Source organism: Dermacentor variabilis, chromosome 5, assembly GCF_050947875.1.
Source record: "Dermacentor variabilis isolate Ectoservices chromosome 5, ASM5094787v1, whole genome shotgun sequence".
Taxonomy (NCBI): Eukaryota; Metazoa; Arthropoda; class Arachnida; order Ixodida; family Ixodidae; genus Dermacentor; species Dermacentor variabilis.
In genome coordinates this window covers 42,583,038-42,605,708 of record NC_134572.1, presented here as the reverse complement: position 1 = coordinate 42,605,708, position 22,671 = coordinate 42,583,038, and the positions used below count along the sequence as shown (strand labels likewise).

Sequence of the window (22,671 nt, the reverse complement as noted above, 5' to 3'; positions counted from 1 at the left end):
GTGTCCTTAGCACTGTTCCCGCCTGAATATGATTAACCAACTAGCCGATGCTTTCACGTTAATTGACATGGTAAAAAAATATCCTTTCCAAACTCTATTTCCCTTTGATGCTCGCACGCGTAATGCGAAGGCGTGGGATCGTGAGATTTATCATTTCTTTAATTCAATTAGTAACTACAAGTAATTTCCCCTACTTCGTCCTTGGTGTCTTTCTTTGTTGACTTCTCATGACATGATTCATAAAAATCGGGCCCCTCGGTTAATACCCTTTCTTCTCGTTATATATATATATATATATATATATATATATATATATATATATATATATATATCAGCTACAGGATGGCTCCTACGCCAATCGTAATATAAACCAACTTTACAAACGCACACGACTTTGCTTGGGTGAGTTGCGCTATGACGTGCAGGAAGAGCAGGAAGGAGAAAACCCTTTCTCCCTGCGTCACGAGCAGGCCTGTTAGGACAAGCCAAGAGACCACGCAAGAGATTCACGCGCTCACATGACCGCTCGCCGGCTACGACTGCTACGATTCTGATGCGCCACAAAAATCCAGTTCCAGCCAGACGCCAATGCGGACACTAGCGCAGGCCGACTGAAGCGCACACAAGCGGCCAATCCGGAAATCTCTGGAATCTGGCAACAACGCCGACAACGCTTGCAGCCACTCCGTGCTTGCAGCGTTTTCGCCTCGCGTTCTTTGCGAGTGTGTTCTCCAACGTTGCTGGTAAGTGTGTGGCCGGTGTCCCAACGCGCGATGCCTTAGTTATCCTTTGTCATATCCTCACTGTCTTAACTTGATCGCCCCTATTTACAGTGCCTTATTTCATGTCACTGACGCTGGTTGTGTCCTTCACGCAGCGCTGAAGCAAACAATCCATAACTGTGCGTACTCGGCGTTCGCCCTGGTGACCTTTCATTCAAACTCTAGGTGAATGGTCGCCTAAAATCATTTTGGTGGAAAACGTTTCATGTGAAGATGAACTCCCCAATAAACGTGTGGCGGGTGTAATATTGTTGTCCGCACTATGCTGTAGTATTTTGAGTCATGGTACAGCGCGAGATGTTCGCTCGGTCGATGAATGCAGTGAACGTTCGATGCTAGCCTCATTATTGGTTGAAACGGTTTCTATATTTCAGGCCACTGTAGGATGTTTGTATCGAGAGCCAGCCGCTACGCCTTCAGGATTTCCCACGTAAGTATGCGTCACAGATGACAGACCGCGCACTCAGAGTCAAGTTGGCTAAATTTTTTTACGCGAGCTGTAACACGTGCAGTTGTGTAATTCCAGAGATGTACACGCCGAACTCGTTTCGGTTCATTAAGGAACTGCTTCTCGATGAAGCCAGCTCGCCGTCTCTTGTCGATGCAGTCTATTGCACCTTCTGGAGGCAAATATCGCCGATGACGAACAGTAACTGTAAACGTTGGTTACCACTCTCATGCGTTGTCCTGCAGATCAGTAGTTTATTCGTTAATACGCTAAACGTTCGCAGTTTGCGGGACAATTTCCAGCATGAAATAAAAAAAAAATAGAGCTTCTGACAAGGGTGTACTACGCATCCAATAAGAACGTGCCGCAGGTTTTCGATACATGCCTTATTGGGTAACCCTGGGCAGCCAAGAACATTTGCTCACTTTGAGGTCTTTTCTCGGAATATTGCGGAAATCTCGAAAGAAATATTACTTGTGCCACAAAAAAAGGCGTTACGGAGCTATGCATCAGTGCGGTCCTTAGAGTGGTCGAAGCAGCCGCGCCATAAACTGCCATGCTTAATCCTTTGTGGGAAAGTGTGCCATGTTATGCCATAATTTAAGAGGATGTAATAAAATAATGGTACAAAACAGTATTAACTTGACCCTTGCTGTCACCTGTCACACTCTTAATCGGCTATATGAGCTGTTTTTGTGCATCTTTAATAGCTATTGCTAGCATCAAGCATGTTGCATGGTCAAAGCAGAGCAGCTTCACGGGAAGCTGCAGTACTTAAGTATTATTGTAGATCCTGGCAGTAATTGCCTGACCATTACTACAAGCTATACAGTCTAGTATAGCGATATTGGTACTCGCAAGATTTGTGTAAATGAAACTTAGATTGACGTCCAACCCCTCTCTGCACTTAAAATTTACTCTTCCGTGTGGTTTCACTGTGTGAAACAAAACCCTCAAGAACACACACGCACAAAAAAAAATTGTACATGCAGAACCAACGCACATGTTGGAATCTATGTGAAGTGAGGCGTAAATAAAGCGGTTAATTAAATGCTTTAGAATGGCAATGCGTACAATTTGTCGATTACAGGTGCAGAGAAAAGTATGACATGTATCAAGTAACATTTAGGGATTCTTTACCACTTGTGTCACAGTGGGATATACCCATTCTGGAGATTGTCGAAGAATGGGCACACCCCTAATGCACCGAATGGCTAAATCAAAGAAAGTACATCAAGGAATTTGTGAAATATAATACTGGTGTCACACGGTCACTTTCGATCGTGATCATGCCCGATCCTGACCAAAATTCTCGACCGTGATTGGCTCCCTCATGCAGCTTGCATAAAGGAACGAATCGTGACCGAGAAATTTGATCCGGATCAGGCTTGATCGCGATCAAAAGTGCACCGTTTGACGCCCATATAATTAACCATTCTATTAGCAGATTGGTGTGCTTTCGAGATATCTATGAGCCAACATATTTTCATGTTTTATGTAGGAAGTTAATCTTTTGTTACGCAGAACAGAGCTGGACGTGTGTAGTCGGCACAATGCTTATATGAGCCACATCGTGGGCACCTTCATATAGCCTGTGTGTGTGTGTGTGTGTGTGTGTGTGTGTGTGTGTGTGTGTGTGTGTGTGTGTGTGTGTGTGTGTGTGTGTGTGTGTGTGTGTGTGTGTGTGTGTACACACGCAGGGTGTTTCAGCTAACTTTAGCTAGAGTTAAAAAAATAAACATGCCGATGCTTTCTAGTTTGATATATTCACCAACTTCTGAAGCAATGAAGCTAGGAAAAAAATTCTAATTAGAAAGTTGTAGAGCGGTTGGAAAATATCAGAATAAACGGTTTGTCTATCAAGTATTAGTGTTTTTCAGCTTACTGCGGGTGCCCACGAAAAACAAAAAAAAAAATACCACATAACATGCCCTCTTGCGTGTTGCGATTTCACTGCTCCCAAGCGTTGTGCGCATAAGCGAACATAGCATTTAGCCAGGTGTGCTGCCACTGTGTCTTCTTGTCGCTATCGTGAATCGCCGTGAGGGAAGCACATCGGTGCCGTAAATCCCACAACCAACGCCTTCATCACTGCCCTGTCGCCTTTTAAGCAGCAGCACACCCTGCTAGATGCTGTTCGTTTGTATGTGGACAGTTTGGGAGCGCTGCAATTACTGCGTGCAAGCGGGTATGTCATGTGGTATTTGTTTGTATTTTGTGGGCATCCACAGTAAGTTCAAAAACAGTAATACTTAATACATAGAAAATAAAACACTGTCTAATCAGACATTTCGCAAAGCACTCTTCAACTTTCTAATTGGAATTTTCTGCCTAATTTCATTGCTTCAGAGTTTGTTTCATTAATCTTGGCTAATTATCGATATTAAAAAATACCGTGACACACTACATCCAAAAGTAAGCAACATGCATTTGGTTGCGTCGTCTTGGAGTGCATCGGCATATTATTGAACACTGGCTAAAGTTAGCTGAAACACTGTATGCACACAAACACACACACACACACACACACACACACACACACACACACACACACACACACACACACACACACAAGTTGGCATGTGTTTCAAGTCTTACTTGCGCTACATACTGGGCATTCTTACACCAGTGGTTGTGCTACAGGTTGCAAATGTAACCTGACACCCTATAGTGTACCATTTCGAACTTTAATGACTTCGACAATACAGTAACTGAGCAACATGACAAAACCCAAAAGAAATAAACAGGATATGCACTGCACCCAACACCAACAGATATGCGCTGTATGTACTTGCAACTTCAGCATATATCCTGTCTATTTTCATCTCTCTTATTTTCTTTGTTTCATCATGTTGTTCATTCTGCTTAGGCATGGATTTATGGATGAAAAAGGTTGCCTGCTTAGGGCAGTATTGTAGTGAGCACTTTAACTGTATCCCCCATTTTATCATTGGCCTCGACTCCGCAATGCTATAACTGTTCATTCCAGAATGTCTACTTTGACAACCAGTTGAAGACTGGGAAGGACCGTGTCGTGTCATCGTCGGCATTCGCACTGTCGACTGTGGGCATTCTGCTGTCTGCCTTCGGCCTCCGACAGATGGGTCACAACCAGAAATGGATGGAGCGCGGTTGACGACACCGAAATGACACTAACCTAAATCAATTCTCCAACCCTTAGGCAATGCCACCTTTGCCCAGCATGTTGCTTTAACAGGTCAGCATGAATTGCACCATCATCACATTGACAGTCAAGGACTTCTTGTGCTTAGAAAGCTTGCTGTTTTAGCACCCATTCTTGTATCAAAGTTTCCAACAACCTGTATTTTTGTCGAAAAAGATCTGTTTGAACGTTACGATGATGAATGTTAGATTTATGTTGAATAAACCCTCATCCATCAAGTTATTTCTGTGTTGATGTCTGAACCTTCATATGGTGTACCAACAGGCCAGATAAAAGGCAGCTTGAGCTGCAGAGAAGTGGCTGAACATTCGAATTTTTAAAGGAAACCTTTGCTCATGGTAACGTCACAAGCAGAAGCTCTCCTGCTGCCAGATTCAGCTTCGGTTTTGATGGGTTATTTGCTACCCTTGCTCCTTGTTTCTCCATTCTACGGTAAAGATGTTGAGACTAGATGCAGTGGATAATATCTGCTCCAAATGCCTGCAAAAATTTGGGATAACGATTGGAGCTGACGCGGTGAGATTGAGAAAAGACGTGCATGTTGAGGATGACCTGTTGATAAAGGTAGGAAATTTCCGAAGTGCTGAGCATTGAAGCAGAGAAAAATGAATTGTTGCTGTAAAGAGAAGGCAGCATTTCAGTTAGAAGTTTTTGTAGTGGATAACTTCTGTGCTTGAAATCAACTTTTGCGATTCTCTATGCTTATTTGAAAGGGTTGCAAGTGCCCACGTGTTAAAGTCACTGGCACCAGCGCTACAGTTGCAGATCGATGTGTTCAGGTGATGAGGATGGTACATGACGGCTGCAAATTGCCACAGGAGCCAGAAATGTGCTTTCGTGAACCTTGCTTTGCTACAGTCTTGGTTGTGATTATGCGAGATTGAGCAAGTCTGCTGCGTTACAGTATCTGAATTGTTTTGCATACAACGGAACGTGCAATTTGACATTTTAAAAGGATGACCAGGCTCGTCCTCTAAATGCTGTGCATAGTTTCGCTTTTGTAAAATGCAGATCTGCAACTTTTGGGCCCAGATGTTCACAACAGTGTTATCTTAGACAAACATTAAGCAGGTGAGAGCAAAAGTTTAGACGAGTCACCACGGTATCGGCAAAAAAACAAATTTCTGCTAACGCAGCCGTGCAACTTGAAATTGTCTTCATGCATGACATTGGTTGTATAGGCGCATGTAGGCTGTACCACTTTATGTCGGCTTTCATGCCTAGGCTGCAAAGAAAATATATTTCGAAGCACGTGCGTCATACTTGCTCACAAGTCGCGACTGTACCATCAGTGTGAATGGAACGCTCGCTATGACAATGTGTTATCGCTCAGTAGCCAGTTTCATAGAGTAGTTCCAGTTGTGCACCTCTTGGAGTCTCTGTTATAAGTGCTGGTAAACCTGGAAATGGAGTAACGCGTTGGGGTAGTTTTGGAATTGCTCGTGTGACGTTATATGCCGAGTACATTCAGAGTGATTCAGCTGGTAGCCCACAAGTTTGCTAGAAAGGCTGCGTGCACTTTTTTAAAGCACACAGCACGACAATGGCCCTTTCAATTGTCTATTTGTTTAAGCAAACACACACGAACTTGCGCTGCTTTCGTCAATTAGGACTGGGCCAAAGCTGTACGAGAGCACACGCTCACCTTGTTTTCTTCAGGCGCCGTATGCACTAGTCCTGCTTTGCTTTCAGAAGAATCGCAAGTTGGTAAATATTATCGACCACTTCTTTTGAAGTGTGAAAATAATGTTGCAGATGGTACTGCACCGCTTATTTATGGTGCACTCGTCGCTGTCAGAAAGACACGACGATGCCATCAAAGCACGTACATTCGCACCTCCTAGAAAGCTTCTCACTTTCGGGCATTTCGTAAACCGCCATCTGCGATCTAAATCGATCAGCAGCTCGTCCCGACTATCGTCAGAAAATCTTCACAAAGGCGCATACGAAAATGTATGCATGCGAACTTCAGTGCCATCGCAATATCCGCGCCGTCTACAATGTACATGCTGTACACAAGGCTTCCTGGGATTTCCAGCGGGGCTTCGCGAATTTTTCTGGCACGCGGTGGAGGGGAGGGGCATAATAATAAAAAATTAAATATGCAGAAAATTATTGACGCTGGTTGTCAATAATTTGACAATCATTGTGCGAGTGACAGTCTCCCCCATAGTTTTCCCGCTCGGTTGCGCGAGAGCACGCCCCCTTTCAAACCTCGGCGCCTTTGCATGGCAAGTCCATGGACCACCACCGACCGCCGTAAACCACGGAAACGGTCAAAAGAGAAATTTATTTGCCTCTTTGGACCGTTTTCTTGGTTGACAGCGGTCTGTGGTGGTGTTAAGAGGAAGCTTTCTCGGGGGCTCCTACCTAAATACATGTAAAAGGAGAATTCACTTTTCTCGGCAGCCACTGCACCAAATTTGACGAGGTTTGTTGCATTTAAAAGAAAAACTTAAAATTTGGTGACCATTGGCTTCGACTTTTTGAGAATATTTGAGAATTTTGAGAATATTGAGAATGTTGTGAATATTTCATTAAAAAATTGGCAAAAATTTGAAATTGTCAAAAATGAAACTATGAAGTTTACAACTCTGTAACTCAACAAAAAATGATAATACAATTCTCTGAATTGCATCTAATAGTACATCTAAAGCGGACAAAACTGATATGTTACACATGAATATCCAGAAGCTTAGTAATATGGAAATGCAGCTTTTGCAGAACCCTTGTAAACAATGCAACAAATTCACGTAATATGTAGAATGACATCGAATTTGTCCGCTTTGGATGAGTTAATGGATGCTGTTTACAGAATTGCGATATCTGCTCTTGATGCAGAGCTATGAGTTTGTAAACTTCGTGCTTCTATTTTTTTCAAACTCAAATATTTGAAAATCTCTAACAAAATTCAAGCCCTAAATCGAAATTCCGCTTCCAACAGTCACTAGAATTTGACTTTATCTCTCAAATGCAACAAGTTTCATTAAAATTGGTCCAGGGGTTATCTCAGAAAAACGTTTTTGTGTTTTACATGTATATTAATAGGCCGCGTCGGAGTTGGGCCCGAGTTAAAGCTTCCTCTTAAGCTACTCGCTTTAACGCGCCCAGCATGGTGCGCCTTGTCCACCGAGGAACGCTCAATAGGGGCGTGCCGGGGAAGACCGGTGCGAATTATCGACGATGCTATTCAGCAGCTTTCTTTCAACATCATGACTAACCAGCACCTCTTCCAGATGGAAAGGCGGATAACTATAATCACTGATAATATTATAATGGCAGCAAAGAATCTTGCCACCGTACATACACTATGGGCGGCTAAGCATTCTTACAAACACAAAAGCTGGTACAATCATGGGTGGAGCATGCTGGGCATGCGTGCATAATTTCGATAGCATTAAGAATGATTAAACAAAGGGAAAGGCCACAAGGAACTGCATTTGATTGCCAAGAGCTCCCTCCGTGCACTGAAGGACATTGAGCTTGAAAATGCTGGAAAGAAGACATCCTTTTATAGCAGACATTTCCCGTACCTTTCATAAAGAGTGTGCAGGTAGGGGTGTGCGAGTATTCGAAACAAAAAATAATATAGAACAAGGCACACTATAATAATATATACTATAGCAAAATCACATTAGAATAGAATATGTATATCTTTGCTGTTAAATTTGTATTCAGTTCCAATTATACACTATTTGAAGTTGTGCAATATTCATCTCTCTAACTATATGGGATAACAGTTCTTAGAGTCCACCGGAAAACAGATGCAAGCAGCGACTGTCCCAAATGACTGCTGCAGGGAACCCATGCAGTTGCTGCACAGAGGCAACAGCTGCTGGGCAACTACACCGAGCAGCCAACTTCTGCTCAATAATTTCCAGTATTCAACATTTGTGCTCATGCAGGCAGCTTACAAATTTGTTTTCTCATTTTAGTTTTAATATTTGCACAACTTTGCCAAATTTCCATCCACTTTGTTTTTATGTGCAGTACTCAAGCTTAATTGGCTCCTTAAAACGCTACACTCAACAAGAATTTGACAACGTGCTGTTCCGGTGCGATTACTGTCATTGTGATGGTGTGAAAGATGAAATAACCTTTCAATTGTTTCTTTTTTTACAAGCTCCTCAGTTGACCAGATGAGCAATTCTGAACAACACTACATGCATCAAATGGCAATGTGCTTTTTTTACCAAAGTGATTCTACATAACTTTTTCACTTGATAGAAATAGGAAAATACTGGGTATATTTAATTCAATACGCAATGGTCGTTCTTCAAATATTCGTCTCTGATTTTGAAATTTCACTACCCGAACAACCCTAGTAGTTGCAGGGCTCATTTTCCAAAGACCGTTTTATACTTATCGCCAACCATGTGTCCAGCCAAGAGGCTGATTAGGGGCCTCGATTTTGTACGAGCCAATGATGGACGCAAAATAATGGAAAATTACAGCTTTATAAGAATCTGGTAAAAAGTCTATTACCCATCATCACTAAGAAATGCCTGCAGCATCTTATGAATGATAGGGTAGGTGGCTGAGAACCACACCATTGCCCCAGTAGTTTCTGGCATCAGAGTTCAGGTAACAAAGGGTTGATTTTGGAGGCCACGCCATTCAGAAACCTCACCATGATAATGGGTAAAGCAGCACTACCTCACTTTGCATCAGCACAGCTTCGAGCACAATAACAATGAAATGAGGTACCCATGAAGGCATTACAGGAACATTTTGTTGCCATAAACTGTGACCTCACAACAGGCATACAAAGATGTTTAGCTCAGAAAGAAGTCATGAGGTGGTGGCTTCTCGTTATAGACACATAGCACACTTACCTCAAAAGCAGACCTGCCAACCTTAAAATTCGAATAATACTATGATTTAAGACTAATACAATTTTGTAAATGATACTAAACATTGTTCTATAGCTCAAATGCTGCTGTTTAAAAAACAGCAAGCTTTGTTGGATAAGAACAGTACGAACAATCCACCTTGTTCCTCAGCTACAATGCTCTGCACTGAAAAACCCAAATATTTATGAACATTATCATAAAGCATTTAAGCAATAGCAGTCAAAATTCCAGCTGCTGTTATACACTGGTTCTATGGAGTGAGAGACGATTCTGCAGATTGGTACAAATTATCGAGCTCATCTGAGTAACCTTCCTTTGCCAATTGGTCAGCGACTGTACTCGTATTCTTCTGAAATCATTTTTGACCTAAACAAGACAAAATAAATTGCAAAAATTATTGGTTATGATAACAATGGTTAACAAGGTTTAAAAATAGAGAATTTTAAGATAAAGTTCAAAGTTGGTAGGCATATAAAAGATTTTTCAGGCCTCTTTACAGGCTCTTGACATACATTTCATAGGGGAAACCTTTTCTTGGCATTTTGTAGGTTCACATGAACACGGTACCTATTTTACAGAATTTCTAATGACACAAATGATGTGCATGTTCAGCCTAATGCAGTGTCATTTGCTATTCTCCTGGTGCTTCCCAGTGGGGCACAACATGCCATCACATCCGATGCCAAGTCTGAGCACTTCAGAGATTTTAACTGCAAGGGCATTTCTGTGTCTACCCGACCCCTTTTGCTGGATCTGGGTTGCTGGCCTCTATGCATCCTAGACTGCGCCACAATGCTGTCCAACGTGTGTACACTGAGGGTGTTGGTGCTACAATGCCCACTATAATGAATTCCATGATACTTATAATAGGTCTTCAAGCATGTTTGCATTCAAATGTTCTTGCATTGACGTTGACAGTCATCGATAGATGGGTTCTGGTTTTTGTCTTGTACTTGCATGAAATAAAAATGTGGTCAACTAGTGACATCAAGTCATTCAAATGTGGTGCACTCTTTGTGGGTAGTGGATGACCATGTACAGGCAGCATCTCGTCGAACATTACAGAGTTCAGAGCCATGCATTTTGGTAGTATAAATGATACGTTCAAGAAATTAACAATGCACTGAAGGGTAATTTATTCATACTTACATGCACTGTACATATCAATTGTCATGAGTTTCTTTCCTTAAGCTGAATGGATTAAGCTATAAAATATGATACTACAAGTAGCGAAATAAATGGAAAGGCAATATGACTCACACATGTAATACCCCTTCTTTGCATTTAAGATCTGTATTGGAGAAAGTATCACAGAAAAAAAAAAGAGAGCAATAAACAATTCCAAAATGCTGATTTTGAGAGCTCAAACAGGAAAGATGAATAAAACAGATCTGCCATATCAACACACATTTTTTCACTGCTAAACATAACTGCACCATACACAACGTGAAGCAACAAGAAAAAAATATGACAAGTGAAAAAATGCACAAACAGCAATATCAATGCAAGCAAAGATGCTCTTCATATGGGATTGCAAAACAATTTCCTTATTGGCCCCTTCAGAGGGAGAGGGTTTTTTAAACATACATTTAACCATTGTATCTATTTACATCTCCCGACTTGATTGTTACTTCAAGTTTGATGCCATGGGAAAACAAAACAAGTATTGAACAGAATTGGCACTTGCAAGACGTGACCTCTTCTTTGTCTTTTTTATAAGTGGTTTCAATTGTGCACACCCAATCCTACCTGTTATTTCTTCATTTCATCAGAAATACCAAAGCCTGTTTGCAAGAGGGTTTCTTTCGTCCAGTCAAGCCTATAGTTTCTTGTGATAGAAAGGCAAAGGTTTTTACAAGACCCCTGCTTAGATGCATGACATTCAACATCCTACATAAAATTTAAACCAACCACCACTTGACAAACATTCTAGAAATGCAAGACCACTAGAGGGTGCAGAGTTCGGGTTAAACTTGAAGACGAATAGAATAGATTTATAATATAGCTGACTGATTGATTAATGGGGGTCTAACACACCGAAACAGGGACCATGGCGCCATATTGGACGACTCCAGATTAACCTTGAAAGCATTTTAATGTTTCCCAAATACTCACCAAGCACAAGTTTTTGCATTCAGCCTTTATTAAAATAAGCTGGGAGTCGAACCCACGACCTCGTGCTTGGCCACTGAACCTGTATGATAGGTTGACTGGTTTATACAGCTGTGTCAATCAGAAAGGACTTGTTTCTTATAGATTTTGTTTTGCTTAATCCACTACCACTTTTCAACTGCAAGTGAGAGTTCGCATCTGGTGTTCGGGCAATGAAATAACCCTCGGGAAATTCACAAATGGCAGGTTTAGTTGCCTTTTGCTTACTTGTGAAATTGTTACGTTTTCATGAATATAGCCTTTGCAGGAACGAATTAATGTTAATGCAGAAATCCACTTGCAAACAGGCTCAAGCTTCCAACAACAGCCTGGCTTCATTAGGAAAGCAAAAGGAACAAGAGAATATCTGCAAGCATTACACAACTGATGACACGACAGTGTACACAGCAGGCCGCAGCAACCACATGATTTGCCTTGGTGGGCCTCCTGCTATAAAGCTTAATCGAAGCAAAATTCTCGACCAACAACTTCCACAGTGCAAACAGCCAAGAAAAAATGGGGGGAAAAAACAAAATTTTTCTTGTGTTTCCTTCTCACCATCAACCACTTTCTGCAAAGGAGTCCTAGCGGCCCCTAGCAACAACTAGCTTAGTTAGATGAAAAAAAATTATGTGTTGTCGATATATACACAGCAAAATGTTTAAAATGTCTTAAAAACACCCCCTTGTCTTAAAAATATGAGTTGGTGCATCTCTCCATGGTAGGTAGCTACAGGTAAGTGTAACAGTGTGCACAAGTGTCTTGGTGCTAGGTACAACGGCATGGTACACACAAACATACACATAGCGCACACTATATAACTCCAGGCTTTCAAGTGCAGACTGCATTCTTGCACATGTAGCAGAAGACTGCAGATGAAAATACATGTAAAGGTAGCTGCAACAGTAATAGAGATAGTTGCAAAAGTAAGAGAAGCTAGGAGAATTAACAAAGGTCACAATTAACTTTCAGAGGCCTCGGCACCTAACTATAGCGTGAATGCCACAACTGTATGCACAACAAAATTGTGAAAGTTAGTGCTCCAAGTTTAGTCCTTACACAACCATCCTGTATGATCACATGATGGAAAGCCGAGTGGCACAGTGAATGTCACATTTAACAGGACGCTAATGATGTTCTGCATAGCAGGTGTTACTACACAAATGTCGCTGCCGAAATGAAGCTTTCCACATGCAGGCCACTAGTTTTGCATGCTTTCTGCATCATCTGTATACGATCCTCAACATTTGTGTAAAAATTGTACAGAAAACATGGAAAACTATGGGGTTAACTGGGCTGCAAGCAGACACATTTTGGTAGAGTGATCCAGCATCGCAGGCACGCAGACATCTGTTGAGAATGCTGGCCTGTTTAACTAGAAGTGTGACAATTGCTAGTATGAGTATTAACCAATCTCTGTAATTGTGACATACACTGTACCTGAAGTTGCCAGCAGGTGAGACAAGTGATCAGAAACACTATTTTTTAGGGATGTAGCTTCTTTCCTATAAACATTTCCGATTTTTCACTCTGGCTGCCCACCTTTAAGTTTTTCCAATGAAAAATTCGTCTCACTAGTATGTAACTACAAAACTTGCACTCTACTTTACAGGTTGACACAACCACAGCAGCATTTGTGTGCATGAACAGTGTGTTGAATACATTAAACTGGTAGCCCATCAGTAGTGGCGCTAACCTCTTGTATGGCACGAAAACAAGCATTTCTTTCATAATTGCACTCAAGGCATGTCCAGGCAAGCGGCACACTGTAAAAACAATACCAGGGCCTGCGAAATGAGAGCAGCAACTGGACTGGTCAGCAATAGAGTCCTTATAATGAAAACCTGTGAATCCGGCTGCAGTTTTTAATGCAAAGAGGAGGGTGTAGTTACACAGGGTTGATGCCCACACAATAGCAAATGCTGGAAAATGCAACAGGTGTGGCATAGAACAGGGTGTAGCCTCATCTTTATTACCAACAATTTTGCAATCCCTAAGCGATAGACATATATGCTCACCTTGACAACATGTATGTCAGCAAACGAGAAAACATATGTGCAACAATGGGAGCAGGCTTAGTACACATGCTCAGCTTCAGTGATCGGTCATATCTATGTATGTGTGTGGATGGAAGAGTGCCTCTCATCACTGTGACAAGCAATTTCTTTCACATTTCCTTGACTACTGTACAATGCAATGCCCAGCAGTGATTCACACATACACTACATTTTTCAATATCTTTTTGTGCTGACAATCCATACAATGCAGATGTCATGCAGTACTGGTTCCCACAGCAAGACGGCAAACAAGAATATGGGACTTCATAGTTGCAAACTGTATGGGTCTCAAAAAAACTTTATAATAAACAGCAGAGATAAAAGTCTGTTACAAGTTAAACTTTCAAATGGAGCCAAGCATTTCATCTTCAGTAACAAGCAAGAAATTGCAGGTATTGCACACTACTTTGTAACTATGCAGGAACTTTTATCGGTGTCAGTAAACCAATCATGCATCAACATGACACCACCCCAAGCCTAAGCACAGCAGGTGTGCTTAGGCTTGGGGTGCCTGTTGACTACCCAAGCAAATGCATTCTCAGGCATGTGCAGGCTACCCAGCCATACAAAATAAAAGATATGCTGCAGGGTAACACCATCCTCTTTAGATAAGCGGTGCAGTGCACCATACTGTGCAAAGAAAATTAGAATGCATGAAGATTGTCTAATTTATTTTTAAAAGTGCTTTCACAATGGAAGCAGCCTCGTGTGTATGATAGTAGGCAAACTTGGCAGGGTGCACAGGGTTACCTGCAGTATTTAAAAACACTTATAAAGGTTCATGGTTGTTCACTGACACGATGTTACCACATTAAGACAAATGTGTTGGCTCCAAGGAAGCGTGTAAAGAATATTATCTGAAGAACTGACAATTGGTCTTCTGGCACAAAAAAGTGCTCAGAACCAACACAGCCTTATGCGAACATCAATCTATGCACTCTTACTGAAAGAGGACGAAATTTGGCAGCTCACAGAAAGGCAATTCCCCACTTCCAGGGACCTTTAATATCAAGGTTAAACTACTTGTCCTTCCTTTCTTTTTTTGCAATACAGACATTTATACAGACCAATAGAGCAGTTCCACCACTCCGGCTCGATTCACTGGGGAGACTCAGTGGCTGGAAGCAATTGAGTCACTACTGCAAGGAACAATGCTAGAATAAGCATACCCAACTGCAGTACATTTTACTTGGTAATAAATCATTATCCTGTAAAACTATTAACGTAATGAATAATTAGAATTACTGGTTTAAAACTGAGGCAAATATTACAAAAGCAGATTAAAACAATATGAGGCACTTGTTGGCTCTCTTCTGGACGTCAAAACCATGCTACACGAGTCCAGTACTCTACAGGGACTAAATAAGGCAAAACCAAGCCAAATCAGGTCGAAGCTGTACTAAAAGAAGCAGTGTCCAAATAAAACCAATTCAATATACTAAGCACCTTTAAAACAATCAGTAAAATATACTTAATTTCAATGCTCTCGATAGGACCTAAAGGAATGTGAAATGCTAAAAAGCATGTGTTGATTTGAAAAAGCTTTGAGAAAAATGCAAAAGTTTCTTTTAGATCGATTACAACGTCAATAACCATGCAAAATTTGTTATTCCATGAGCAACTTTCTAGGAAACCTCTGAAGCACGAATCAAGCTACATGTCACTAACCAAAGCAGCCTTAATGCACCCTCCCGGGTGTCCAATGGGGTGCCGTATGTAGAAGGCCAGATGTGCATCTACTTCTGAACTGCACTAACTACACAGCCTATGACGATTAGCAGTGAAGAGGCGAAGTACATGCTCTAATCCAGCACAATGTTGGAAGCCTTACTTTATCCAATTTTCCACCCAAAGACTTAAGACACCTGCACATAGTGATGAGCTAAGCATTCTCGCTCCAATGTATTTTATAAAATCCAAACAACTTACAATATTGTATTGGGTGGCCTTTCTGCACCACAAGATGCAAAATGGAAGTGCACAACCTTACAATCCACCAGTTTTTGATGTGTCCTGCTTTTTCAGGCAGACAATCATTTATTTGCTAGCCGAATGGCTTACAATCACTGCACTCCACAACAATTTGCAGTTTGATTGTCTTGCCTCTTATGGCATGTTCTGCTTTGGCTCAAACTGAATTCATTCATACTATTGCTGTACAGAAAACTCCATTTAGCCCAAAGTGGTAAAATCCTTAAATAAATTTGGAGATGAATGAAGTTATTTTTTTAGGTAAGCAGAATTTCAGTGCACCAGTTACACATTGCAATTTCAAGCTTCAAGTATACCAGGATTATGAAGCTTCTGTATTCAGTTAATGATGCCTGACATGTCATGCCACACAGTACACTTACTTACTTAAATGGCCTTGTGGCAGTGACCTTGCGCAGCAGCATTTCTGTGGCATTAGCTTTCACTGTGCTCAGAAGCACTTATCAAGTACCCTGTACATGGTATGCAAGCATGCGGTCATGTCATCGTTAGTAGACTGAAAATAATAATTCATCGCATAACCATGGACTTCCATTCCACTGTCAATATTAACTAAATCTTCAAAAGAAGTGCCTGTCAAAAGGGACTCAAAAATTGGCATCTTCTGTAACCAGGAGATGGGATATTAACAGCTTTTGTAAACTGCCACCTGTTTTTCCTTCTTTGCTTCCCATCAGTTGTCTAAAAATAAAATAATGGAAGGACATCAACAATAATAATAATAAAAAAGTCACTGCTACTGCAGCAACTTCTGTGTGTTTTGACTGACATATGCTGTATTTAAAGAGTTCAAGTTTGCTCAACGCTAAGGATACCCCTGGTAGGGGCGTTTTTTGGTCAGCAGGGATATAGTCAGCAGGGAAGAAGTTTCAAGATCAGGTGTGAAAAATAGATGGCACCTATGGGAGCTAACCAGCACTATGCCATCATTCTAACTTGGCCAATGTACTGAGACATGCCATTTCAATTTAACAGGGCTTACTCTAACTGACCTCGCTGTCACTGAACCACTGCTTAGTGACAGCTCTAACTACTGAGCAGTAAAAAAAAAAAGTAATAAAAATTGCCTATAATGTATGTCTGCTTTGAGCAAGAATCTGGGACAGATTGTAAGGAGTAAGCAATGATGAAGCAACAAAAAAGCATAACAACAGAGGACAGCATGCAAGATAAATGATACAATGGAGAAAAAAAAAAGAAGGGCACATTATGCGAAATGCCTGCATGCAACAACAAAAGTTATGCAGTACATATTTCACATGTAAAATGAAACGACGGTGCTATGCACAAAAGTATAACAAAATGATACAAACAAGCAATGGGGGATACAATACACAGAAACAAAACATGCATGTGCCATTATGTTATGAACACAAGAAGTATGTGCTGCATTCTCACATCGACGCCCTTGTGGGAGGCACACCAAACATACACCAATAGCTCCATGCATCGTCCATCAAGAATGGCAGAAAAAAAAAAGAAATCATTACACAACGACATCATCATTTCATCAATCATTTCACAACGAGTTCTCACAAAAGTCAGCTTTTATACAAGGCCCAGAACTCTGAGCACTGAAAATATATCATCAAATAAAGTGAACACAACAAACTTTCCATGACATGACACATCCTTTCCAAGGTGGCTCTTCAAGCAGCAACCATTCTGCTAATTACAAAAATATAAAACTTCTCGAGAAGTGCAATCGACCCAATTTTGCACTGACCAATTCTTGCAGCATATTCGCCCCAACAGATAGCCTACAGCCATTTTGGTGGAAGTCCAGCTCATTAGAAAAAAACAATATTCGCAAGACAGTACTATACCTTGCGTATGGCATCTGTACTTGCTGCTCATGCCACACGCAACACCAAAACATAATATCACCTCAGCAATGATTTTTGTGCAGCACAAAACAAAATCTGCATGTTCAAAGGTTTATGCTAAATTACCTCATTTTACTGAGTGATAGTTAGATTTTCTCACATTGCATGTCTAGATGGAAGCAGCAAATGAAGGAATTTATATCTAGTCCACATATACACACTAGGCTCAATAGTTGCCGAATGATGCATACCTTACTGCAGCATTGAGCAATTAATGACAAAAAGTGGCTTTCGACTGCATGGTTTATCTGCAAAAGAGGCGCCGCTTACACATTCAATGGTCAACAGCAAGAGACAGCACTGCCCTGCATTGTCCAAATACTAGCAACAACACACAGTCCAAGTTCTCAAGATAAACCACATGTTTAAATTGGTAATGCAGGAGTGAAAAAAGCAAAAAAAAAAAAGAGCAATGAAAGCTATCATGTGCACACATTACATGAACACAGTGCAGTTGAACCTGCCTGTTCTAAACAACTGGAGGGCTAAACTGCGTGCTATGCAACAGAGCTGTTCAGATCCTTCAGATTAGTGTGACACAAACCTTGAGAACCACCAAAGAATGCAGTCTTGTACACATCACAGGTGCAACACAACTATATGCGTGCAACCGAACACAAGACACATGCCAACAGAGGCATTCATGGAAGGTCAATATACTGCAATGACCCCATGTACACTATTTAACAACAATGTCCACCTGCAGAGAGCCTTGACACCACAAGCCAAAAAGCTCATTCTAAAACCCAGACCGCATTAATAGCCTGCATGAGGTGCATGACAATCTAGCCAATTCGCTGCGGATCTGAGAATTTAATGCAGGGTGCTAAACAAGCCTTCAAACAACATCAGAGACAAACAATAAAAGTGGCGCTGGGGCTGTAGCAGGAATTCATAAAAACCTGCCTCTACACAACTCGCTCGCAATGGAACCTCTTGGAACTCAATTAAAAACCAGTAAAAATAAGAACCTTGAATCGACAGCATGCGACTCCACAGCTGCTTTTGGTTTGCAGAGCGCATGCCGCCAGGGCAATAAAAACAGACAAAATAAAATTGAGCCCCACTGCATCAGACTGCCTGACACCTCTCAACCCGCACCATCACCCAGCAGCCTCTTCAAACTTAGTGTGCGTCCCCTGAGGCCTTCATGTCCCTGTGCGTGGGGTCTGGGGTTCTGGGGCGTTTGGTGGTTCCGACTTGGCTGGAGGTGCTTCAATGGTAGTGTCATGAGCACTCGGCGTAGTGGCGATGTTGGCCTGGTTGTTTTGAGCCATGAGCTTTTGACGCACCTCACGTATCTTGAGCTGCAGTGTGTTTTTATTACTGAACACGTCCCGATGCCGCTGCTGAAAGGCAGCCGTAGCTTGCGCTGTAACAATAAAACAGCATAGCATATTATGAACATGTTATCGTTTAATTATCAAGTGGCTGACATTGAGCACACCACATCAGAATCAACTTAGTGGTGTGTGCATGCGTCATGACTAAGGATAGGCGAATATTCAAAATTTTGAATATGAATAGAACATTTTCCACTAACTACTCATATTCAAGAAGGAACTATTCAGTAATTTGAAATCATTGAAACTAACCATATATTTTGCAACAACCAATTGTTACAGTCTAGTTACACTTGCCCATCTGCTAAAAAAAGAAAGACGACTACCGATTTTCTTGCTTTTGCTTTCAACCTCGGAAAGCACGACGTGCTGCATAATGCCGGTTCCCAAGAGTCAGCTTCGCCTCAGCACAAGTGTTACGTGGTGAAGCATACACTAAGTCTTGCGGTGAAGCATACCAAGCGTGGGAAGAGACAATTGTCCTGGGGCACGGTATGTTTTCCTTAATTATACACGCGTACACCTGCCGTCTCCTAGCACAGATACGCCTAATAAGTGTATTGGCAGGCTGTTATAGCTATTTTGGACGTGCTTGTCGCGATTTGAGCCCTTGGGGCAGTAAGAGGCATGCATTCATTTTTTTTGGAATGCCCGATTTTTCGGACGTTCACGTGGCCCTAGGGAGTCCGCAGACGCTGACTGTATAGCCTTCTGCAACACCGTACTGCAATTCTGCCATTGCAACAAGTGTCTTAAAACAAGTAATTAAAAAGTTAATTATTTTATTTTAGTTCAGTAGCAAACGGGGTACGACTGATTCTTGCCTACCTAGAGTCTACCATGCTGAAAGAATGAGATGAGGATCCTCGCATCAGTTAAATCTAATTAAAACAAAAAATCTGTTTCCACTAAAATAAATCAGTCAAACCCATTTATAATGAACTTCATTAGTTCCATGAAAAGTGGCAAGTCAGTAGTTCGTTATATGCGGACTTGCCGTTCAATACCGTATTTACACGATTGTAAGTCGACCCCTTTTTTTTAAATTTGAAAGTCTGAAGTTGGGGGGTCGACTTACAATCGAAACCAAAACATGGCCTCGCCAAAAAAAGCAATACCAACGGGAGCTACAATGTAGTTACAATTTTATGTTTGCTCTATGGCCCTACCCGTATCTTCTCGCTATCCCGCGTGTTTGTTCGCTTTTCGGAAGGGTTTTTCAACATTTTTGAGACTCTTACAGTGCATGCAACACTCATGAGGGGGGGGGGTGTCGATAGTTGATGGAAGCGCCGCTGTTCCCATTTGCGGCAGCACCCTCAGAACGGCGGCGCTTGCGGGGAGTATCGGTAGTTCATGGAAGAGCAGACACCGCTTGCGGGTTTCTCTTTCTCTGTTTAAAGGCATTGGTATTGGTATGACCAACTTTTTGACGCGTTCCACTTGACTGCCAGCTACGTGCTACTTCTATGCTTCCCCAGTCGTCATGAGTGCTCCAGGCCCACTAATCGTTCGGCACTCGTTCACAGCAGCGTTCAAGAGGGCTGCCATCCTTTACGCCAAAGAAACAAATCACTGCGCAGCGGGCCGCAATTTTGATGTTTCTAAACAGGTGGTGCGAGAGTGGCGACTGCAGCGAAGCGAAATTTTCACCCTGTGACGGCAAGTGAGAAATTTCCCACGTGCCGAAGTTTGGACGCTTTCCGGAGCTGTAGGCTAAGCTTGAAGCGTACGTCGCTGAAATGCGCGATCGGTCCCTGCCATTGAAGTGCGACGTGGTCATGAAACAAGCCCGGACCTTCGCCTTAATTTTAAGGTTCTGCTCCGCCGTGAGTACGAGTGGCTGGCGACAGAAGACTGCGAAATTACGCCAACCGGACCTGTCGAAAGAGCCTCCCTGACGGCTGCGTGTGGTTGGGTGCATTTGGCGTGGGCTGCTGTTCTGCAAGATGTCCTCGTGTGGTCGTTTGCCAAATTTGAAATTTCGGTGGACCACGACACGCTGTGGGACCGCAGCAATGATGACGATGGCAGCACTAGTAAAGACGAGTAGTCCAGTGACCATGTCAGCTACTAATAAATTTTCGTTATCGAATGCGCCCTCCGGTATGCTCTCTTTATTATTTTCTTCCGGTCAAGCGATATGGGGGGGGGGGGGGTCGACTTACATTCGAGTCGACTTACAATCGTGTAAATACGGTACGTGCAAAAAATATTGACACTTAAGCTGGAGTCGAAAGCGACTATTTGGCATTGCCTTGTTCCAAAAACCATGTTTTTAGACTCTTCATTTTTGTTTCCAGCATTTTCTCACACCTAGCTGCAAATTTACCTTAAGAACATTAAAATAAAGAACAAAATGCGGCGTGAACGGCACCCGATTCCGATCACCTACCATTTTGGTACTGCGAGCGCAGTCACTACCACTTTATCTTGAGAGCTGGCAATATATTATACAACCAGCGGGACACGAGTGGATTCTGCATATGAGGGCGAAGCGTTCTAGTTGGCTAGAAGCAGAAATGACTGCAGCATGCTGTCATTTTAAAAGTTTTTGCTGTTACAGCTGCGCATAAATCACACAAGGCAAAGCACTCTGAGTACCATAAAGTTATGTTTTCCAAGACGGTCCAGCCGAAAAAGTACAAAGTTCGAAAGATAGAACATTATCGTGAACCATTATCAGCATACATTGATGACGTAAATAAAGCATTGATGAACAGTGATCTCTCGATAATGGCGCAGTAACCGCCAGCCCCTTGCAACTTTGCATGACAGCAGTGCTTTCAAGGCAAGTCTGGCCACGTGAATATCAACAACAGAACGCTTGTTGCTTGAGCGGCCAGCTGGTCCAAATTGGTCAAAGAGGACAGCTTTACATGTGGTGCAGTGCACAATTTGTGCACATGGTGCAGCACGGGGAAGTGCACAAGAATGACTGATGCTGTCGTAGCATCCATACGCCGTACTGCACCTCAGTAGATAATAATGCCTAGTCTTCAGGGTACCTCGCAAAAACATGAAAAACGACATGAGGGTAAAGATATTTACCTGAAGGGAACCAGCCTTCCTCGGTGAAAAGTTGCATGACAAGCTGGCGCCGTTGCTCCAGTATACGCCGTAGTGATGAATGACTCTTCTCCCCTTCTGCTGGTGTCTTAGGTGTTCGTGGAGAGCCTACATCACCATCCGACGCATCTGCACGAAAGTCATTGCGAATGAACAAGTGGCTGCCAAAAAATGTCAGTCGCATGCCATTCCATTGGCACGTGAAGCATTGACTACTATTATTAGAGCAAAATGAACAAGACTGCAGTTATCTAACTTGCAATATGTGCAAGCTTCACAAGAACTCAGCAAAACAAAGTTAAATGATATGCCATTCAGTGGAAAGATTTTCTTTTTCTTCATAAAATCAAGAACTTGAAATTTATGTCACTCCAAGCAAAAGTGACTCAATTAAAGTCCGAGAGAACCATTAGTTTTAATCCTGCCACACAGTAAGAAATCCTTATTTTGGTTATGCCAACATCAGCTCTCTGAAGTCACCTATCCCATCAAGATGCGCAGGTGCAAGTTGCTCATTACGACTAGCACCAACGAAGTACCCTATCAGTAATAAAGGTATGCAATGTATGTAACAATTTGGCATTAAAAGGCATCACTTCACAATACCCTTCAACAAGCACAGTTGAACCTTGCTACAGCGAAGTCACAAGCGACAGAAAAATACCTTTGTTATATGTGATGTATTTTATAAGTGCAAGATCGCTACATGCCGGCATCAGTGCAAAATATTTTTGATTCACTTTATTTTATGCTATAATTTCTTGTATGCGTATTCGCACGACTCTAATGCATCTATGAATCTAATGCGCAGTTTAAATGAAGCAAATAAGTGCACTTGATTCTAACATGCACCCGATTTACAAAAGAAAAATATAGGATTAGAAAAATTAACACACAGAAAAAGCA

The 22,671-nt window shown here is 41.9% G+C and overlaps 1 protein-coding gene across 10 annotated transcripts in view; it reads right to left on the bottom strand.

Moving 5' to 3' along the window:
• Positions 1–10,379: 10,379 nt before the first annotated feature.
• The window catches only part of LOC142582481 (protein capicua homolog), a 99,824-nt gene continuing 87,532 nt past the window's right edge, over positions 10,380–22,671 (bottom strand). For 9 of the 10 annotated variants that reach the window (XM_075692253.1, XM_075692254.1, XM_075692252.1 and 6 more), the window contains 2 exons: positions 21,748–21,894; positions 10,380–18,725 (listed from right to left, as the gene is read on the bottom strand). In XM_075692253.1, coding sequence (XP_075548368.1) covers positions 18,502–18,725; positions 21,748–21,894 — 371 coding nt within the window. In that variant the 3' untranslated portion in view covers positions 10,380–18,501. The remainder of the gene's footprint in view (positions 18,726–21,747; positions 21,895–22,671) is intronic. The other variant, XR_012828446.1, reaches the window with a different exon arrangement.